General features: G+C 44.9%; 1 protein-coding gene across 4 annotated transcripts in view; it reads left to right on the forward strand.

Moving 5' to 3' along the window:
• The window catches only part of ARMC9 (armadillo repeat containing 9), a 151,285-nt gene that overhangs the window by 30,256 nt on the left and 102,514 nt on the right, over positions 1-18,515 (forward strand). For all 4 annotated transcript variants that reach the window (XM_027590604.1, XM_027590606.1, XM_027590607.1 and 1 more), the window contains 3 exons: positions 1,254-1,411; positions 8,297-8,395; positions 18,266-18,300. In XM_027590604.1, the coding sequence (XP_027446405.1) occupies positions 1,254-1,411; positions 8,297-8,395; positions 18,266-18,300 (292 nt within the window). The remainder of the gene's footprint in view (positions 1-1,253; positions 1,412-8,296; positions 8,396-18,265; positions 18,301-18,515) is intronic.

Consider the following 18,515-nt stretch of genomic DNA (forward strand, 5'->3'; position numbering starts at 1 on the left):
CACCTGGATAAGTGTTATTACAATATCATTGACTGTATTCCCTGTGCAGTACAATCCCACAGTAACTCTTCAAGGTCATTATCATCCCCATTTCATAAGGCATGAGAATCAGGGGCGCCTGGGTGGCTCAGTTGGTTAAGTGTCCGACGCTTGATTTCACCTCAGGTCATGGTCTCAGGGTCGTGAGATCGAGCCCCCTGTTGGGCTCTGTGGGGCATGGAGCCTGCTTAGGATTCTCTCTCTCCCTCTGCCCTGCCTCCCCCTTGCATGCATCCTCTCTCTCTCTCTCTCTCTCTCTCAAAAAAATATACAAAGAAAGAAATGAGTATCAGAGAAGTTAAGTATCTTGCCCAAGGTGTCCAGCAAGAATGTGGTAGAAGAGGGGCTTGAGCCCAGGTCTTTATGATTTTAAAATTTCTCTCTGTATAGCTGAAATGTGTTCAGAAACAATGACTTTTAACTATTATGCAGTACCTGGATTGGGACAGGAGGGAGTTAACTTGGGCCTGGGGGCAGCGTCATTTCCTTCGATCCAAACTTAGCCCTCTGAGAGGGCAGAAAGTAGGATAGGGCAAAGGAGTGTTGACATGGATGAAGATTTGCTATCCCAGCTGTGTCCTGGGTGGCTTGGCCGTCAAGCGCTGCCCCTGGTGGGGAGTCCAAGAAGAGAGCCCTAACAGCTTCCAAGGCTGCCTGCTCTAAGGCCCAGTGGGCTGGTTTGTGCTTTATCAAGCTGGCAGAGTGAGCACCTGGAACCTTACCTAATTCTGGATTCTAGCTTTCTCAGCCTTAGTCAAGTAGCCTAACCTTTACGTAAAATGAAGAACTGTCCTGCAGATACTTACTGTCCCCCGGACAACATCACAGGGCAAAACCAGGAAAAGACAGAGGTTTGGTTCATCCAGTTTGTGAGCTGATTGTAAAAAGAAACACTGAGTTTGTTTCTTGTACATAGAACAACTAAAAGAAATTGCATGGAGCTCAGTCAAGGAAAGATTGTGTGAAGAAAACTAGTGATGGTTCAGTTGAACTACCAGAGACAAGAAATTGAAAATCAGTGGTTACACAGCACTTGGTAATTAAACATGTGGAGAAATAGCAACAAAGTGTTAAACACGAATAATGTCAAGTTCATTGTGATAGCAAAATACTCTGAAAGTAGGCATGATACTCCCTTGAGAAGAATATGATTATTTTTTATTTTGTGGGGTTTTCTTACTGTTTATTTGTTTCAATATGTATTGTCTTCCTAGAGATGTCACAGCAGCTCCACCAGCAGCTGGTAGAAGCCGAGCGAAGGTCAGTGACGTACCTGAAGCGCTACAACAAGATTCAGGCAGACTACCACAATCTCATCGGGGTCACAGCAGAGCTGGTGGATTCTCTGGAGGCCACCGTCAGTGGCAAGATGGTAAGAAAGATCCGCAGTCACTCGTGTGTCTGTTAGGAGCTAAAGAAGTGTTAAGAGCACGGGCTGTGTTGATAATGGGATTCCTGGCCGCTCCCAGCCAGTGAGACCTGCCCCTGTGCCTCACAAAGCCAAGAGCAGAAAGGAGACCACGCGGACATTCCACACCGGTTATTGTGCTGCTTGCAGTATTTTATCCATTTTTCCTGACACACTATCGACCACATCTTTATTCCTCTACCTTATTCTTAACATTAGCAAAGAATAAATTGTCTGGCAACAAAAAAAAATAATATGGAGTGGCATAAAAATGAGGGAAATACGCTGCTGGTGTAAAGGAAAGTTACAGATTTTCACATATTGATTTTATATCCAGCTATCCTTCTGAACTCTGTTAATCTGATAGATTCTTTTGATTGATTCTCCTGTATTCTAGGTTAGCAGTCATACCATCTTCAAATAATAATATTTTTGTTTTGTTTTGTTTCGTTATTTGTAATGACTTTTCTTTTTTCTTAGCATACTTGCTAAGACTGTGGAGCACTGTCAAATAATGTGGCCATGGGCTTCCTTGTCTTATTTCTGACTTTAATGGGAATGACTTTAGTGTTTCACTTACTAAAAAATTAGAAAGTATAATAAAATTTCTTTGTGGAAATATACATTTTTCTATAAAAATGGAATTATTGTAGATTCGCATGCAACTTTAAGAAATAATGCAAAGAGAGTCTTGGCACATTGCCCACTTTCCCCCAATGGTAACCGTATAACCGTAGTACAGTACTACAACCAGAACGCTGACATTGATCCAGTCTGTTGATCTTATTCTGATTTCCCCAGTTTTGTACTCATGTGCATGTATCAAGTTCTGTATCATTTTGTCACAAATGTAAGGTTGTGTATTAAAATTGTTTTTAGTGGGGTGCCTGGCTGGCTCAGTTGGTAGAGCATGTGACTCTCGATCTTGGGGTTGTGAGTTTGAGCCCCATGTTTGGCATAGAGGTTACTTAAAAAAAAATAAGATTTTTTAGTGACTTAAAAATATGCTTACAAAATAATATGTATTATAAAAATTTTTAGAAATAGAGAACTATGCAAAAGTGAAATTAAAATTACCTGTAATTGTGTCACTTAGTAATAACACTTGTTAACATTCCGTATTTTTTTCAGTGCTTGGCTACATGTGTTTTACAGAAATGGACTCTAGTTCACCCAAAGTTTTCTAATCTTTTTTCCGTAATACTGAATCTTGCATTCTTGAAGGCATTATTCTACAAGCCTCAAGCGTTAGTGGCATCAATCCCCTTATATGGCATTGTCGTACTTCACTTAGGGTCCAGTCCCTGCAGTTGGACATCTACATCATTTCCAGCTTTCCACTGTCATAAATTATAAATGTCATGGGAGGAGATGAGCCTCTGTGACATTTTTAGTTTTATTTATTTTTTTAAAGTTTTATTTATGTAAGTCATCTCTACACCCAACATGGGGCTCAAACCCACAACCCCGAGATCAAGAGTCACACACTCCACCAATTGAGCCAGCCAGGGGCCCCGGTTACATTTTTTAAAGTTGATTTTCTAGGTTGAAATCTATACTAAGGTCCTGTTGGAAGGTTCTGCTCATCTGAGTCTACTGGCAGTTCTTTTTATCATTATACCCTTGCCAGTCCTGGGTATTAGCATTAACATTTGTATTTGTTTGCAGATTTAATCAATGAGAAATAGTATCTCAGGATTTAAATACACATTATACTCTTTACACATGACATTGAACATTTTTTATATGCTTCTCTCATTCGTTGAACACAGATTTATTGCATGCTTACTGTGCACCAGGCCCTCCCTGTTCTAGTCATGTAGGATCTATCGGACGACAACACAAAGATCCTTGACCTCAGGGAGCATACATTCCAGTAGGGGCGAGAGCTAATAAACGGTACATGTAAACACAGATAATTAATGACGTCATGTGTTAGAAGATGACAATCGCTGTAGGGGTGAAGGGGATCAGAGTTTGTGGTGGGGATGTGTGGGGATGTGGGCCGGGGGCAATTTTAAATTGGTAGTCAGGGTGTGCTTCATTTGAGCTTCATTGGAAGAGGTGAGGGTATTAGGTATGCAGTCCTCGGGGATTCTCCGCAGAGTTCTAGGCCAAAGGAGAAGGGTGCAAAGGACCAAAAGTGGACGTGTGTCTCTCCTGTTTGAGGAGCCCGGCGAGGGAGGAGGAACGGCACACAGCAGGTCAGGGGTCCAAGGGCCGTTAAGGATGGGGCCTTTACTCTGAGTAAACTGGGGAGCAGAGCAGTGGGGTGGGGTGGTCTGGATGCTGTGGAAGTATCAGCTCTCGTTGCTTTAGAACGGTCCTTGGAAGGTTAGGGGAACTAGAGAGACCAGCAGGAGGGTCTTGCAGTCACCAGGGCAGACCTGGTGGTGGAGGAGGTAGCAAGTGGGGCCAGAGAGGTGCCCCGCTGGGTGTGTTAGGAGATAGAGCCAACTGCGTCTCATGCTGGCTTGGACCTGGACAGGGGTTGGGGGGATCACGGACGACTCCACGTTTTTGGCCTAAGCTGTGGGGGGGGGGGGGGGGGGGCAGGGGCGGCGCCACCAGCTGTGACAGGGACAGCCTCGGGTGGAACAGGTTTTAGGGGAAAGCAGGAATATAGCTTTGGACATCACTGTTAAGACACAGGCCATTCAGAATTCATCTTTTGTAAATATTTTCCATAGTTTGTTTTTTGGTTTTTAAATTAGTGTTTCTTAGTTTCGTAAAATTTACGGATTTGTATAGTCAAATCAATTTATCAAGTTTTCCCTTCATTCACTCTGCCTTTTCGAAGTGCTTTGAAGCTCTGAAGTGCAAAGAAGCTTTTCCCACTAAGGGAGCCAAATTAATACTCACCTTAACTTTTTTCTGTTGGTCATTTTGTTTGGTTTTTATTGTTTTAATTTTACCTTTAAATCTTTAATCCTTATGGAATTTATTTTAATAGATGATATAAGGAAGAAATTACCCCCCCAAAAAAAGATAACCATTTGAGCCAGAACTATTTACTTCTGTCTTTCTTTACCAATTTGAATGGCTACCTTTATCACGTAGTGGGATTTTAATTTTTTCCGTTGATTATTTTTTCTTTTTTTAAAGATTTTATTTATTTATTTGACAGAGAGAGACAAAGCGAGAGAAGGAACACAAGCAGGGGGAGTGGGAGAGGGAGAAGCAGGCTTCCCACGGAGCAGGGAGTCAGATGCGGGGCTTGATCCCAGGACCCTGGGACCTGAGCTGAAGGCAGACACTTAACGACTGAGCCACCGGGCACCCCATGATCTGACTATTCTTTTTTTTTTTTTAAAGATTTTATTTATTTATTTATTTGAGAGAGAGAGAAACAGCATGAGAGGGGAGAGGGTCAGAGGGAGAAGCAGGGTCCCCGCTGAGCTGGGAGCCCGATGTGGAACTCGATCCCAGGACTCCGGGATCATGACCTGAGCCGAAGGCAGTCGCTTAACCAACTGAGCCACCCAGGCGCCCATGATCTGACTATTCTTAAGCTAGTAATGCATTGTATTTTTTACCGTAGTAGCTTTTTAATGTGTTGTAGTATCCTGTACTGAAAGCCTCTTTGTTCCTGTGAACGCATAGCCCACAAACTGCTGCAAGTTGCTTGGTGCGGCCAGAACGGCCGAAGCTGGGGAGGTGGCCACGTGCTGGCAGGTGATGCAGGGAAGACGGACCGGCAAAGACCATCTCCCAAAGATTGGGGAGGCCTAGAGACCATGTTTAGGAAGTTTTGCTTTGTCCTGTAGTTAGTGAGCAGCTTTTGAAATGTATACCTTAAAAATTGGACTTTTCAAATTAATTAGCTTTTTTTCTAGTTTTAAAAATAGCATGTGTTGACTTTTCTTTAAAACAGAAAAGTAGGGGCGCCTGGGTGGCTTAGTCGTTAAAACGTGTGCCTTCGGCTCAGGTCATGATCCCAGGGTCCTGGGATCGAGCCCTGCATTGGGCTCCCTGCTCAGCAGGAAGCCTGCTTCTCCCTCTCCCACTCCCCCTGCTTGTGTTCCCTCTCTGGCTGTCTCTCTCTGTCAAATAAATAAATAAAATCTTAAAAAAAAAGAAAAGTATCAGAAAGAAACCATACATGGCTTCTGTAATCTCTGGTAACAAATATGGGCACACAGAAGGTTCAAACAATACAGAAATAAATAAAAAGAAAAGCATATGCCTTTGTTTGCCTTCTCTCCTGTTAAACAACAGCTACCAAAAGAGCCAGAGTCATGTGGTGTCAGGTGTGGCCTGCTGACCAGGGATGGGCACGTGAGCTCCTACTGCCACCGCACAGGGAGAGAGGTGACGTGACGGTAGGGCCAGGGACCAGACTTTTAACTGGCTTGTTTTTAATGTAAAAAAAAATACACGTTTGTGGTAACAAATTGGAACAAGTCTGAGTAGTCTATACTAAAGAGCAGAAGCACCCTCCCAGACACCGTTTCTTAGTGTCCCTTCTTTATTTGTATTCAAGATGAACATTTTCTTGTGTATTATTTCCAAACATTTCTATGCATATGCATGTGTGTGCATGCAGCCTGCATATACTTGGGATCCTATGACCCATTATTCTTCTGAAACTTGGTGTTTTACTTTCGGTATATCTTGGAGATCTTTCCACATGACCACACTACCCTCATTCTTTTCTAGGCTTGTACATTATGCCGTTGTAAGGGTGAACCATAATTCGTCAGATCTTTGATGGTGAACATTTAGATTTTTTGTCTGCTAGAACAAAAAAAAATGTTGCAATGAATATTCTTGTATGTACTGTATACCTTTGAAAACAGGTAAAGTAAGATCCTAAGAGTGGAATTGTTAGGTCAAAGGTTATGGGCATTAACATTTTGATAGATGTTGCCAAATTATTTCTCCTGAGAGTTCAAAGATGTCTACCCAACCCTCCCAGGAGTTTATCTGTATCAGAGTGTTTATTTCTCCACACACTTGCCAGCACTAGACTCTATTATACTTTGATTATACTTTGAACTCTTTCCCAGTTTTGTTAAGTAAAACTTGGTGTTTTATGTTTCAATTTATATTTCTTTAATTATGTATGAGGCTGAATATATTTTCATATGTTTGTTGGCCATTTGTACTTTGCTTTTTAGTCTACTGATTATTTGTGTCCTTTCCTCATTCACCCGTTTTAAGCAAGAAAGTGACACAGTCAAATTTTCTTGTTTAAGAAATGGTTCTGGTAGCAGTTTCAGAAGTCAAAGGAGGAAACAGTTTCAGGAGTAAGGGGTGATGCAAAACTCAGAAGCCACAGAAGACTAGAACTGAAAAGTGTCCAATGATTTTGACATTTAGAAGGTCAGTGGTGGTGTCCTTTGCCATGGGAGTTTCCATGGAGTGATGAGGCTGGAAGCCTAATTGTAGTGTGTTGGGAGGTCCAGGGGCAGTGAGACAGCAAACGTGGGCTGTTCTTTTGAGGACCTTGGCTGTGAAGGAAGAATACTGAGCCGGTGGTCGATAGATGAAGACCTAGGGTAGAGGAAGGGGAAGGTGCTTTTTAAATATGAACTATATTTGGATGTGTTTTTAGGTTATAGACAATGAAAAGGTGTAAAAGGAAAGGTTAAAAATATAGGAGGAGAAAGGAATTGTTTACATTTTGATACTATCGAAATTCAGAGGAAATGGATGCAGGATAATGTGGCAAGTGCAGGCCTGAGATGGGGCGCTTCTTTGTCTGAGTCGCTTCACATAGAGCTGAGTGTCGGGGGATGAGTACAGACATCTGCCATGGGTGCACAGAGCCTTTCATGTGTCTGAAGCAGACCAGAAGTTTCCAGTGGGTCAGTGGAGTCCTCCAAGGAGAGAAGTGGATGCAGCTCCGCATTGCAGCTCTTTCTAACTTGTGAATGGGTTGCATAGTCCTCGCATGGGGACAATCGAGTGAGGGTGCGGAGAGGGGCCAGTGACATGACCAGGTGGGGGTTCACCACATGGAATCATGAGCCCAGGGAAAAGGAGCTTCCCCTCCGGCAATCAGGCATAAAAAAAAAAAAAAAAAAAAGGCTGGAAGGGTGCAAAATGGTTAATAGTTACCTCCAGGGATTGGCATATGGGGAAGGATGGGACTGGGGAGAGGTTGGGGCACTTGTGCGATTTAAATGTGCATTCGTTTTATAAAAAGAGAAGATGTAAAATGAAAAGAAAAAATTCAGAGATTACCACCTGAGATGCTGTATGCCAGTCCTGAGTTACAGTAGCTAACGAGAGGGTGGAAGAGGTGCTAAAGAAAGGCCAGAATCAAGTGCCGTTGACGGGGACAGCAGGGCAGCCTCACGCTGGCCAGCACTCAATCAAAAATGTCTCCACCATTCATTCCGCAAGCACTTCCCGAGAGACCTGGCCTGTGCCGGGCATATGCGTGATCTCATTCACCCTATCACCATGACCCACAGATGCAGACTGTTCATCTCACTCAACAGATCAGAAGGCAAGGGGCAGAGCTGTTAGTTTTCTTGAGTCCAGGGCTTGAGCCCAGATTTTCAGATGTTAAGCCCACCATTCTTTCTACCGCCCGTTGGCCACCTGATTGACTTTCCTGCTGGAATTCACACACACACAGAAATGGTTTAAAATCAGTTTCTTTTACATGACCGTGAGAGTACCATCTCGTGCAATTACAGAATTCAAAATATGGTAGCCCACGATCATACCTGCAGTATGTTAGCGGTTTATTTCTGTCGGGCCCAGTGCTTTAGCTCCCAGAGCTCCTGTGCGTACCTTACAGAAATCCCAGTGAGGGCTCTGCTAATCGCTGGGGCCCGTGATGTCCCTGCGGGAGTTTTGGGCCTCTCACCAGCCATCTTCGCGCCCTCTCCGCAGATCACCCCGGAGTACCTCCAGAGCGTGTGTGTCCGTCTCTTCAGTGACCAGATGCGGCAGAGCCTGGCCCACAGCGTGGACTTCACGAGGCCTGGGACGGTGAGGCTCTGGGCCCCGCGTCTGCCCCCCAGATTTAAACATAGCCTAACTAAAAAAAATGAAAGAGCAAGGGCAAATAACATGCAGGAGTCTGCATTTCAGAGGTCTGTAAAGTCCCAGAAGGAAAAGAAAGCTGTTTTTGAGGAGTGAGCAGCTGGGGCCTGCGTCCCGGGGGCGGCGGGAGAGAGGTACAGTCTGCTCTTCCCTTTGGGGCTGTTCCGTGCCAAGGCCTTACTGGTTAACAATGTGCAAATCAATAGGAAAGGAAGGAAACTTCATTCTCTTTTTTAAAATAACTGCCATATTGGAAGCTGTACAGTCAAAAACAGGTGCTCTCTCTTTTTCTTTTCTTAACTTTTTACTTGGAATAATTGCAAACTTACAAAGAAGTCACAAAAATAGCACAAAAGACACTTGTATACCCTTTACCCAGATCCAGCAACTGTTGGCATTTTGCCCATTTGTTTACTTTGTCTGCACACACACACACACACACACACACACACACACACACACATTCTATTTTCTGAGCCAGTTGAGAATAAATCACATATATTATGGCGTTTTACTCCAGTGTAGAGTTCATTTCTTTCTTTCTTTTTTTTAATAAAGATTTTATTTATTTATTTGACAGAAACACAGCAAGAGAGGAAACACAGGCAGGGGAAGTGGGAGAGGGAGAAGCAGGCCTCCTGTGGAGCAGGGAGCCCAATGTGGGGCTCGATCCCAGGACCCGAAGGCAGACGCTTAATGACTGAGCCACTCCGGCACCCCTAGAGTTCATTTCTTAATAGTATTCTCTTATGTAACCATACAGTGATCTGCTTTAGTAAATTTAATGTCTTTATGATGCTCTTACCTAATCTGAGCATGTTCCAATTTGTCACCTGAGCCATGTCCTCTATAGTTGTTCCCTCATTTAAAAAATTGAACATTTCCCTTTTTGTGTTTCATATTTCCTCGTGATTAGATTCAGGGTTTGCCTCCCAGGGCAAAATATTAGTTAGGTGATGTTGCGTCCTTCTTAGGATAGCTCATCCAGAGGCATGTGGTGTTGTGTTGGGGTTCTTAACCTGGGGAACGAGTACACCAGTGTCTCCTGCGGACGTTTTCAAAGTTCTTGAACCCATGTCCCTGGAGCTCACCTCAACCTGCTGTCTGGGCCACAGGCTCAATGCTGGAGCCAGGCGTATTCAGTTCGGAAGGAAGTGCCAGGGGATCCTGAGGCACCCCCATGGGTCAGAGCCACGGCTTTTAATTAAGGGGGAGGGTTTGCACATTAATATTAGGGTCTTCATAAACAGAGGCCTTTTTTAGTATTAAGGAAAAATGTATACCCTACTTCATTCTCAAGTATGTTTGAAGCAGCTTATTATGAGAAAACACAAATATGAGAAATAAAAAAAAAATAGAAGATGGAAAGAACAAAATTGTGGTTAGAACTCAGAAATGGAAAGTAGAGTGGTGGTTGCCTGGGGCTGGGAGGTGGGGGAAGTGGGAGATGTTGGTCAAAGGGTATAACTTCTGGTTATAAGATGAATAAGCTCTGGGACTTTATAGCGTGGTGGCTAATGTTAACAATACTCCATTAGGGGCGCCTGGGTAGCTCAGTCGTTAAGCGTCTGCCTTCGGCTCAGGTCATGATCTCAGGGTCCTGGGATCGAGCCCCGCATCGGGCTCCCTGCTCCACGGGGAGTCTGCTTCTCCCTCTCCCACTCCCCCTACTTGTGTTCCCTCTCTCGCTGTGTCTCTCTCTGTCAAATGAATAAATAAATTCTTAAAAAAAAAAAAAAGCAATACTCCATTATATACTTGAAGGTTACTAAGAGAATAGATCTTAAATGTCCTCACCACCGCCCGCAGAGTAACTGAGGTGACGGGCGTGTTAACTAACCTGATCGCAGTGATCATTTCACAGATATACGTGTATCAATGCAGCACTTTGTACGCCTTAAACTTACACAGTGTCCTCTGTCAACTACGTCTCAGTAATGCTGCGGGGGGCGGGGGGAGAAACTGTGGTTAAAGGACAATGAGGGTAGGACAGTACAAATGAGCACCGGCCAGGGCCAGTACAAACGTGCGTGTCAGGGCTGCCGGACGCCTGTGGAAGCAGGGACAGACCGGCTCAGAGCTTCCTCGCAGCCCGTGCTGCACAGCACCGTGAGCAGGTACATGATTTACTCCCGGGGAAGAAAGACGGTTGCGTGATGTTCATTAGCTACCTTTCACCGCACCTGCAACAACATACATGCTACACACGCAACGTGGGAAGCACAGCAGTGAGCCGAATGCCCCCGAGCCCGCCACACATGCCCCGGACAGACCAGTCCTGGGCCACTGACGCCCTCCCTGGGCCCTTTACACTGCCAGTGTCTTTTGTGGGTCTTCACAGAAAGGACATAGTAACGTGGCGGAGAGCAGATGTCCCTGACCCCATCACTCGGCTGCTCACAGCATTGTAGAGCCGTGGGTGGTAGGGGCATAGACACGTGGATAATAGAAGCTACAGGGGGGCACCTGGGTGGCTCAGTCGGTTAAGCGGCTGCCTTCAGCTCAGGTCATGATCCCGGGGTCCTGGGATCGAGCCCCGCTTCTCCCTCTCCCTCTGCTGCTTTCCCTGCTTGTTTTTTTTTTTTTTTCTCTCTCTCTCTCTGCCTGTCAAATAAATAAAATAAAATCTCTTTTTAAAAAATAGAAGCTGCAGGGTCTGTGCAGCCACAGTGGTTTTAGCGTGCAGAAATCTTAGGGAATCGGCCATTTTTAAATGTCAGGAAAGCACACAGAGACATCCGAGTTTCAGAAAAGTAACTTCCTTGTGGGCCTTCCAGAATGAGGGGCTTCATGCCACATCCCCGAGGACTGGCTGAGTTGACCCTCTGTGTACACTGTACGTTTAGCTCTAAGTCAGTTAAGGAGCATGTTTACCAAAAAGGATGGCTTTCTAGCAGGAATTAGCATAGCAGGACCTGTGTCTAGACTACTCCTTGCCTCCCTCCCTTCCACTTATTTATTAGCTCAGCAAGTACTTAAGTGTTTTTCAGGTCTGTGTTATAAAATCCCATCCTATCTTGCATATATACAAGCATCCTTATATTTTCACTTTCTGTTGGCGGAGTGAGGCATCCAGCTTATTTAAAATGGATATCATGTTAATAAGGAGCAGTTTAAAAGGGGGGGCACATCATATCTGGTATTTTATCCCATTAGACATTAATGTCTTTTGTAAAGAGACTAGTGCTATCATCCTTCCCTGTTACAGTGGTATTAAGGTACAGATTCTGGGCTTAGAAGCCAGAAGAGAGAGGATGAGCTCTGTTTATCTTAGTTCCTAACCATTTTCTTTCTCCTGAGTCACTGACTTAGGAACAGGCAATAAAAGCTGCAAACAATCTTTTATTATTCCCATAGATTTCTCTCTAAGATGATAAAAAGTGGATGTGAGTCACTGTAAAAGAACATCCTTGTAAAAGTATAATAGAACATAGTTGGCTGGGCAAGCCTACAGTCAGTGTAGGATATTGGATTTATAACGTGTGAAGGTACAACTTAGATAGGAATTCTGGTGGTTGAATGGCAGGACGGAGAGCAGGGCCGCTTTCTTATTTGCCGGGGGTTTAAGTTCTACGCTAGGTCCAAACACAATGCCATCAGTTTCAAGATAAAGAGGTGGGCACGGCCCGGCGTGCCCTTTAGTGTGGTCCTCCATCAGCTCCTCTCTGTTCTGTTGCCTTTGAGTGTTCCAGTTCGTTGTACTCTATAAAGGAGCTGGCCCGGGCCCATCAGAACACTGCTGGTATCCATAAAGTTTAGTATGTTTGATACTGTTCTTTAAAACTGGCTGTTAAGAATCTGGCCTTCTGCAACCTCACTCGCTGTTGAAAGTTCAGAAGGACTCGGTAAATAACACCCTTCTAACCCCCGAGTTCTGAACCATTTGGAAAATAGGACAATAAAGGAAAAAGGGGCTGGCAATATTGCCATCAACTCTGATGAAGCTTATGTTGGAGAATGTGGATTTTCTTTGTAGACAGGTGGGTTTCCTACATTTAAATCCTGGCCTTCAAGAAATGTGGCCACCCAGTGACGGCCAGCTCTAGCCAAGCCCCTCCCCTCTCCCAGCACCACTGGCAGTGAGGACCCAAGGGCTCTAGGACTGACCTCTGCTCCCTGGGAGCGCTCATCTTCCCCCAGCCGGGAAGCAGGGAGCAGGGCTATGCGTGCCCAGTTCTCTCCCAAACCCCCAAAGCCAGGAATTCACGCCCTGGAGCAGGGGGATTATGCTGGTGCAGGGCCCTGCAGAGGAGACACCAGGAGTGGGGCCTAGTTCATGCCCACATAACTGTGTCCAGAACTCCACTCACATGAGCAGAGCTGGTGATCAAATTCCGATGTTCCCAGAAGGACTAATAATGGCAGGATTGATTTTTTGAAAAGAGAACTCTCTCAGGTGGCCCCTTCCAGTTTGATTGCCTGTCACCACCCTACCCCCTGGTTTGTCATCCTGCTCTCGTCACCAGCTCAGGCTCCAGACCATGGGTTAGTATCTCCTGGGAGACAAGGTAAATCTGTGTTTACATTTTCAGCAATCTGATCATTGTAAAGAAGGGAAACCTCTCCCTCAGGGCACAAAAGGCAGGGATTTTTTGTTTTCTAAGATTGTACATGTACAAGTAATACACAAATGTGCTCACTGGAAAACAACAATCTAATAGGAAAGTGAACACAAACCCGTCTCTCCCTCACACTTACCCATCTCCTCTCCCTCCATAGGTGACCCTGGTGACTGTTTCACATCCATCCTTCCCGACTTTAAAAAATTATATAGAATTAAGGTTTTTATTAGACATATCACTCTGCAACTGTTTTTATTAAAAGAGTTTTCTATATCCTTCTGGATTTATTCATATTTTCCTTATCTTTTAGAGTTTTAATTTAAGAGCAGTGTGGTCCATTTAACCATTCCTCTTGCAAACCTTTAGGTGGCGTTTCAGTTTTTTGCTGTTTCTGATAATGATTCAGCATACATCTTTTTATCTGCAGACAGCATGGGAAAGCACCGTGGTTTGTCTCTCTTCTTAGTCCTCTGTTTATACTGGGTAAGCACAAATGCAGAGACACCCCAGGGAAGGAGTGCCTGATGGAGGAGAGTGACCATCCTTACCCATGTAGAGCGTCCATTGTAGGGCAGGAGTGGGGAGGGGGAGGGTTGACCATGATACAGAGTCCAGTGCTGACTCCAAAGGTGGAAACCCAAGCATAGCTCTGTGGGTGAGTCCCAAGTCCTACCTAGTGGTACCTGTGGGTTTTGGGGTTCATTGGCTGGAGACGTTTCATTTAAATACAACCTTATTTGGAAAAATGGCCCATTTGGGAATTAATTCTTTTTCAGCAGCTCCCAAGTAGACTCCATTGGGAATATAAGTTAAAATACTGCCAGGTGTGATTGCATTATATATATTTAAGGCTCAGGACATGCAAATCTTAGAAAGCATTTACTTCAAAATCAGCCATCCTTCTTAGCAATAAAAACCTGCAGGGGGCTGGGGCTGGTGGCGGTGACCCTTTCTTGGATGGCCTCATGCAGTTGCTCACAAAACACTGCTTGGCATTGTTCTGCTGAGGAGGATTCTTCCTAAAGCTTGTTGTGTAGACGGTGGCTCTGGCTTAAAGTTCAACACCATCAGACTTTATGTTGTCCATTATGTTGCTTTCTTAAGTCTTGGCAAGATGCCTGCTCCTTGTCTGCCTCGCCACTGCACCTCAAGGAAGCCTTTTTGGGTCTCATGCTCCGTTGTACTGAGGAGGAGTTGCACACCTGGCTCACCTCTCCCTGCTACACTTCCTACCCCAATGCCCATACCTGACCTGACCCTGGTGATGTGAGGATTGATCACCTTTGATCTCAGCCAGTTGGTGGGACCGTGATTGGCAGAGAGTGTCTGTACCTCTAGCTCAGATTTCTCTTCTGACTTCCAGACTCAGACTTACAAGCTTTCTCCCTGTGAATGTCTGATAGGCACATCATTTCTGCATCCAAAAACAGGCTCATCTTTTCCTCCAGACAGATGGTCTCCCCTCCTGTACTTCCTGTCTTGGCAGATACACTCCAGAGAACACCTGTGAATCATCCAAGCCTCTTCCCTCTTTCGGGCCCTATGTTCAGGCAGTCTAGGGATCTGAGCGCCTTCCTCCCTCCTGCCCCTTGTCTTTGTTGCTTTGTGTCTGTTCGGGCTCTTCCTCTTTCTCTCCTGGCTAAAGCAACATTTCCTAACTGGTCTCAGTCTGAAAGCTCTCACCTATCGGATTACTCATGCGTGCGGGAGCGGGGGTGACCTTTCTGGTTGTGTCTTATTTATTTATGCCCTCAAGTTTCAGGAAGGATGTAGGTACGTACAGGCATCTATCATGTTACTGTCTTGCTTAATACCTGTCGTTGCTCCAGGTCCACAGTGCTCAGCATGGAGTCCACAGCCTTCTGTGATCTAATACCCATCTGTCTCTCCACGCTCAGCTCTGGTCACAGAAAGCCCGAGAGGCCTCAGCACCCCGGCCCCTAGCACTTCCCCAAGTGAGCCTGTTGCCGCATACCTTGCCTAGCCCCAGGCTCTCAGATGCCTGCAGTCTACAGGGTGGAGGCAGGGCCCAGGGTGGTGCCCTCTGTGACCTGGTAAGCCAGAGAGGCACCTGCCCGGAAAGCACGTTCAGCAACTCGGCACTCCCACTCCACTGACTCAGCCACATTTCCAAATGCCATGTGCACAGTGTCTCATTTCAGCCCTCCCCTCCTGCACGTACCCCTGTAGTCCCATGTTGTGCAAGTAGCCCTTAGTGTTGCAGAGTTGGCGGTAGCGACGTCCTATAGAGCAGCTTTTTCCAAAGCAAGTGCCTACAGACACTAATCCTAGAGGGTTTGCTGTCCCCAGAGCCAACGGCTGATGTTTGAAGTTTGGGACATGCCATATTCTGAGATTCACAACACTCAGCAGTGCACTAAAGACTCTTCAAGAGTCCCACCTGGTACATCTGCAGACGCTTTGACCAAGGGACACTTTGTCATGTTACAGCTTAGACCGATCCCTCAAAACCCTTTCTGATGTCACAAAACATGGGCAAAGCTCCTCATCTTGCTGTTGGCCCACTCATGTGGCCCCCGTCCATCCTTGTCCCCACCCCATGACCACTGGCTTCAGGGAGCAGTAACGGCTGAGGGCCAGGCTCAGGTTCCTTGCCTGCAGCTGAGCAGCGATGGAGACATAATGCTTCCATTTCACTCTCTGCTCAGGTAGAAATTCTGAGCAGGGAGCTCAATGTGGGGCTCGATCCCAGGACCCTGGGATCGTGACCTGAGCCGAAGGCAGACGCTTAACAGACTGAGCCACCCAGGCACCCCTAAAAATATTTTTATTTTGTGTTTATATTAAGCTAATATTTTTTTTTTAAGATTTTATTTATTTGACAGAGAGAGACACAGCGAGAGAGGGAACACAAGCAGGGGGAGTGGGAGAGGGAGAAGCAGGCTTCCGGCTGAGCAGGGAGCCCGATGCGGGGCTCGATCCCAGGACGCTGGGATCATGACCTGAGCTGAAGGCAGACGCTTAACGACTGAGCCACCCAGGCACCCCTAAGCTAATATTTTAATATGTCTATGCCCTTATTTGACTCATTTGACTTATTATCTTGGCTTCTTGGTCGTCTTAATGTGTTAGATGAGTAATTTGTATCCATTTCAAATTTATTTTCTCAACTCCTTGCTCTTTAAGCCAATAACAGGAATAGGCATTTCCTTTAATTAAAAAAAAAGTCAAGGGTTAAAAAATATAAAAACATACATGGTCATGAGCCCTTTAAAAGTGAAGTTTGCTGTCTCCAAGGTGGGAATCTGTGTGGCCTGTAAATACTGCAGACGGACACAGTCGAGAATGGAATCATCAACTAGGGCCAGTTTATCAGTCAAGGATTCTGGAGAGCCCATGTTGAGAAGTCAGTCGTCATTCATTCGTTCATTGATTGATTGATTGATTCATTCATTCATTCAACAAATGTTGATCACGTGCCTCTGTATGCCCAGGCACTGTACCAGGTGCTGGGTACATATATAAAGGGTAATATATCTCCACTTGTTATGGAACTCGGTATCTGCTAAAGGAGAAAGCACAGAAATCATTGCAAAATAATCACAGTTCATTGCGGTAAGTGTGGATAATGACCATTCAAGAGCTGTGGTGACACAGAGCGGACGGAGATCCACTGCCCACCGCTTCTGGAAGAGCTCCACAGAGGGCCAAGATCTCTTCTCTTCTCTCCTTACTTTTTTTTCCTGGAGTTCCTTAGAACCTATCCCAAACATTCTATCACTTTACCTGTAAATAATTCAATATATTTATCTAACAGATAAGGGCTTTACAAAACAAAAAGCAAACATACTGCAATGCCAAATACAATTGGCACGAATTCCTCAGTATCATACAGTATCAGTGTGGTCCATACTTAGATTTCCCTTATTGTCTCAAAACATCTTTTACAGTTGGTTTGAGTGGGTCCAACCAAGCACCACACACAACATTTGGTTTTTTGTTTCTCTAGTCTATTTTAGTACATGTTTAATTCAGCATTGTTTGTAGTGGCAAAAACAAAACAAACAATAAGTAGGACACTGAATATCCATACAGTGGGCAGTGATTTGGCCTATAAATAGGATTAAAAGGGAGTAGGGTGGGAGGGGGATTTTCTATAAACACTTCTATAGGGTTAGATTTGGTACCAAGTGCATGTTATTGTTATACTCAAAGAGAAAATCTTTTTTTTTTTTTAAGATTTTATTTATTTATTTGACAGAGAGAGACACAGTGAGGGAGGGAACACAAGCAGGGGGAGTGGGAGAGGGAGAGGCAGGCTTCCCGCGGAGCAGGGAGCCCGACGCAGGGCTCGATCCCAGGACCCTGGGATCATGACCTGAGCCGAAGGCAGACGCTTAACGACTGAGCCACCCAGGCGCCCCTAAGGAGAAAATCTTAATAAAGAAAAAAATCAGGATAGGGCGCCTGGGTGACTCAGCTGGTTAAGCGACTGCCTTCGGCTCGGGTCATGATCCTGGAGTCCCGGGATCGAGTACCGCATCGGGCTCCCTGCTCAGCGGGGAGTCTGCTTCTCCCTCTGACCCTCCCCCCTCTCATGCTCTCTCTCTATCTCTCATTCTCTCTCTCAAATAAATAAATAAAATATTTTAAAAAATTTTAAAAAGTTAATTTAAGAAAAAAGTCAGGATAATAAAGCATTTTTCGTTACTTTTGTTCTCTGTGACATCTGACTAGGCAGCTTTAAGCGCCTCTCAGAGTTTGGCTGGGGAGAACTTGCTTGTTTTTTTATGGAGTATTCCTTGGAGCAGAGTCACAACAAACCAAGGGTGTTAGGCAGCTTGGGAACTACTTGAGTAGTGTGTAGCTTAACTTCAGTTTGGGCTAATTTTTATTTTATTTTATTTTATTTTTTATTTTATTTATTTATTTTAAATTTTCTTTCTTTCTTTGTTTTAGAGAGAGAGTGTGCTAGCGAGCACGCCCGCGAGCCTGGGGGCAGGGGTAGAGCCGAGGGAGAGGGACAAGCAGACTCTGCGCAGAGCCTGACACCGGGCTCATCTCATGACCCAGAGATCTGAAATCAGGAGTTGGACGCTTAACCGACTGAGCCATGCAGGCGTCCCTGTTTGGGCTAATTTTTAAATCATATATGATTATGATAGGAGAATCCTGATGGATCAAAAATTTGCAAATCTGTTGATTCTGTGTGAGTAGAGTGATTTAGGATTAATGCATTGTTCTCACTGCTTAACACGGTCTCTCTTCTTCTCTTTCCACCCCCCACCTCTAGGCTTCAACCATGTTAAGAGCCTCCTTGGCACCCGGGTAAGTAATTGCTCTTAGGAATTGTTAGGATGGTAAACAGCTCTAAGTAAAACTAGAATTCAAACTTTGATAAACGTTCATCTTGACAGCCTAGCTTAGAGGAGAGCCTTTGATTAGCTGGAGCTCCGTGTGGATATAAAGGAAATACCAGTAATTCTAAGTAATACTGTTAAACTAAAAGTATCTTTTAGTATTAATTCTATTTATTTTGGCTA

Source organism: Zalophus californianus, chromosome 3 (assembly GCF_009762305.2).
Source record: "Zalophus californianus isolate mZalCal1 chromosome 3, mZalCal1.pri.v2, whole genome shotgun sequence".
Lineage (NCBI taxonomy): Eukaryota > Metazoa > Chordata > Mammalia > Carnivora > Otariidae > Zalophus > Zalophus californianus.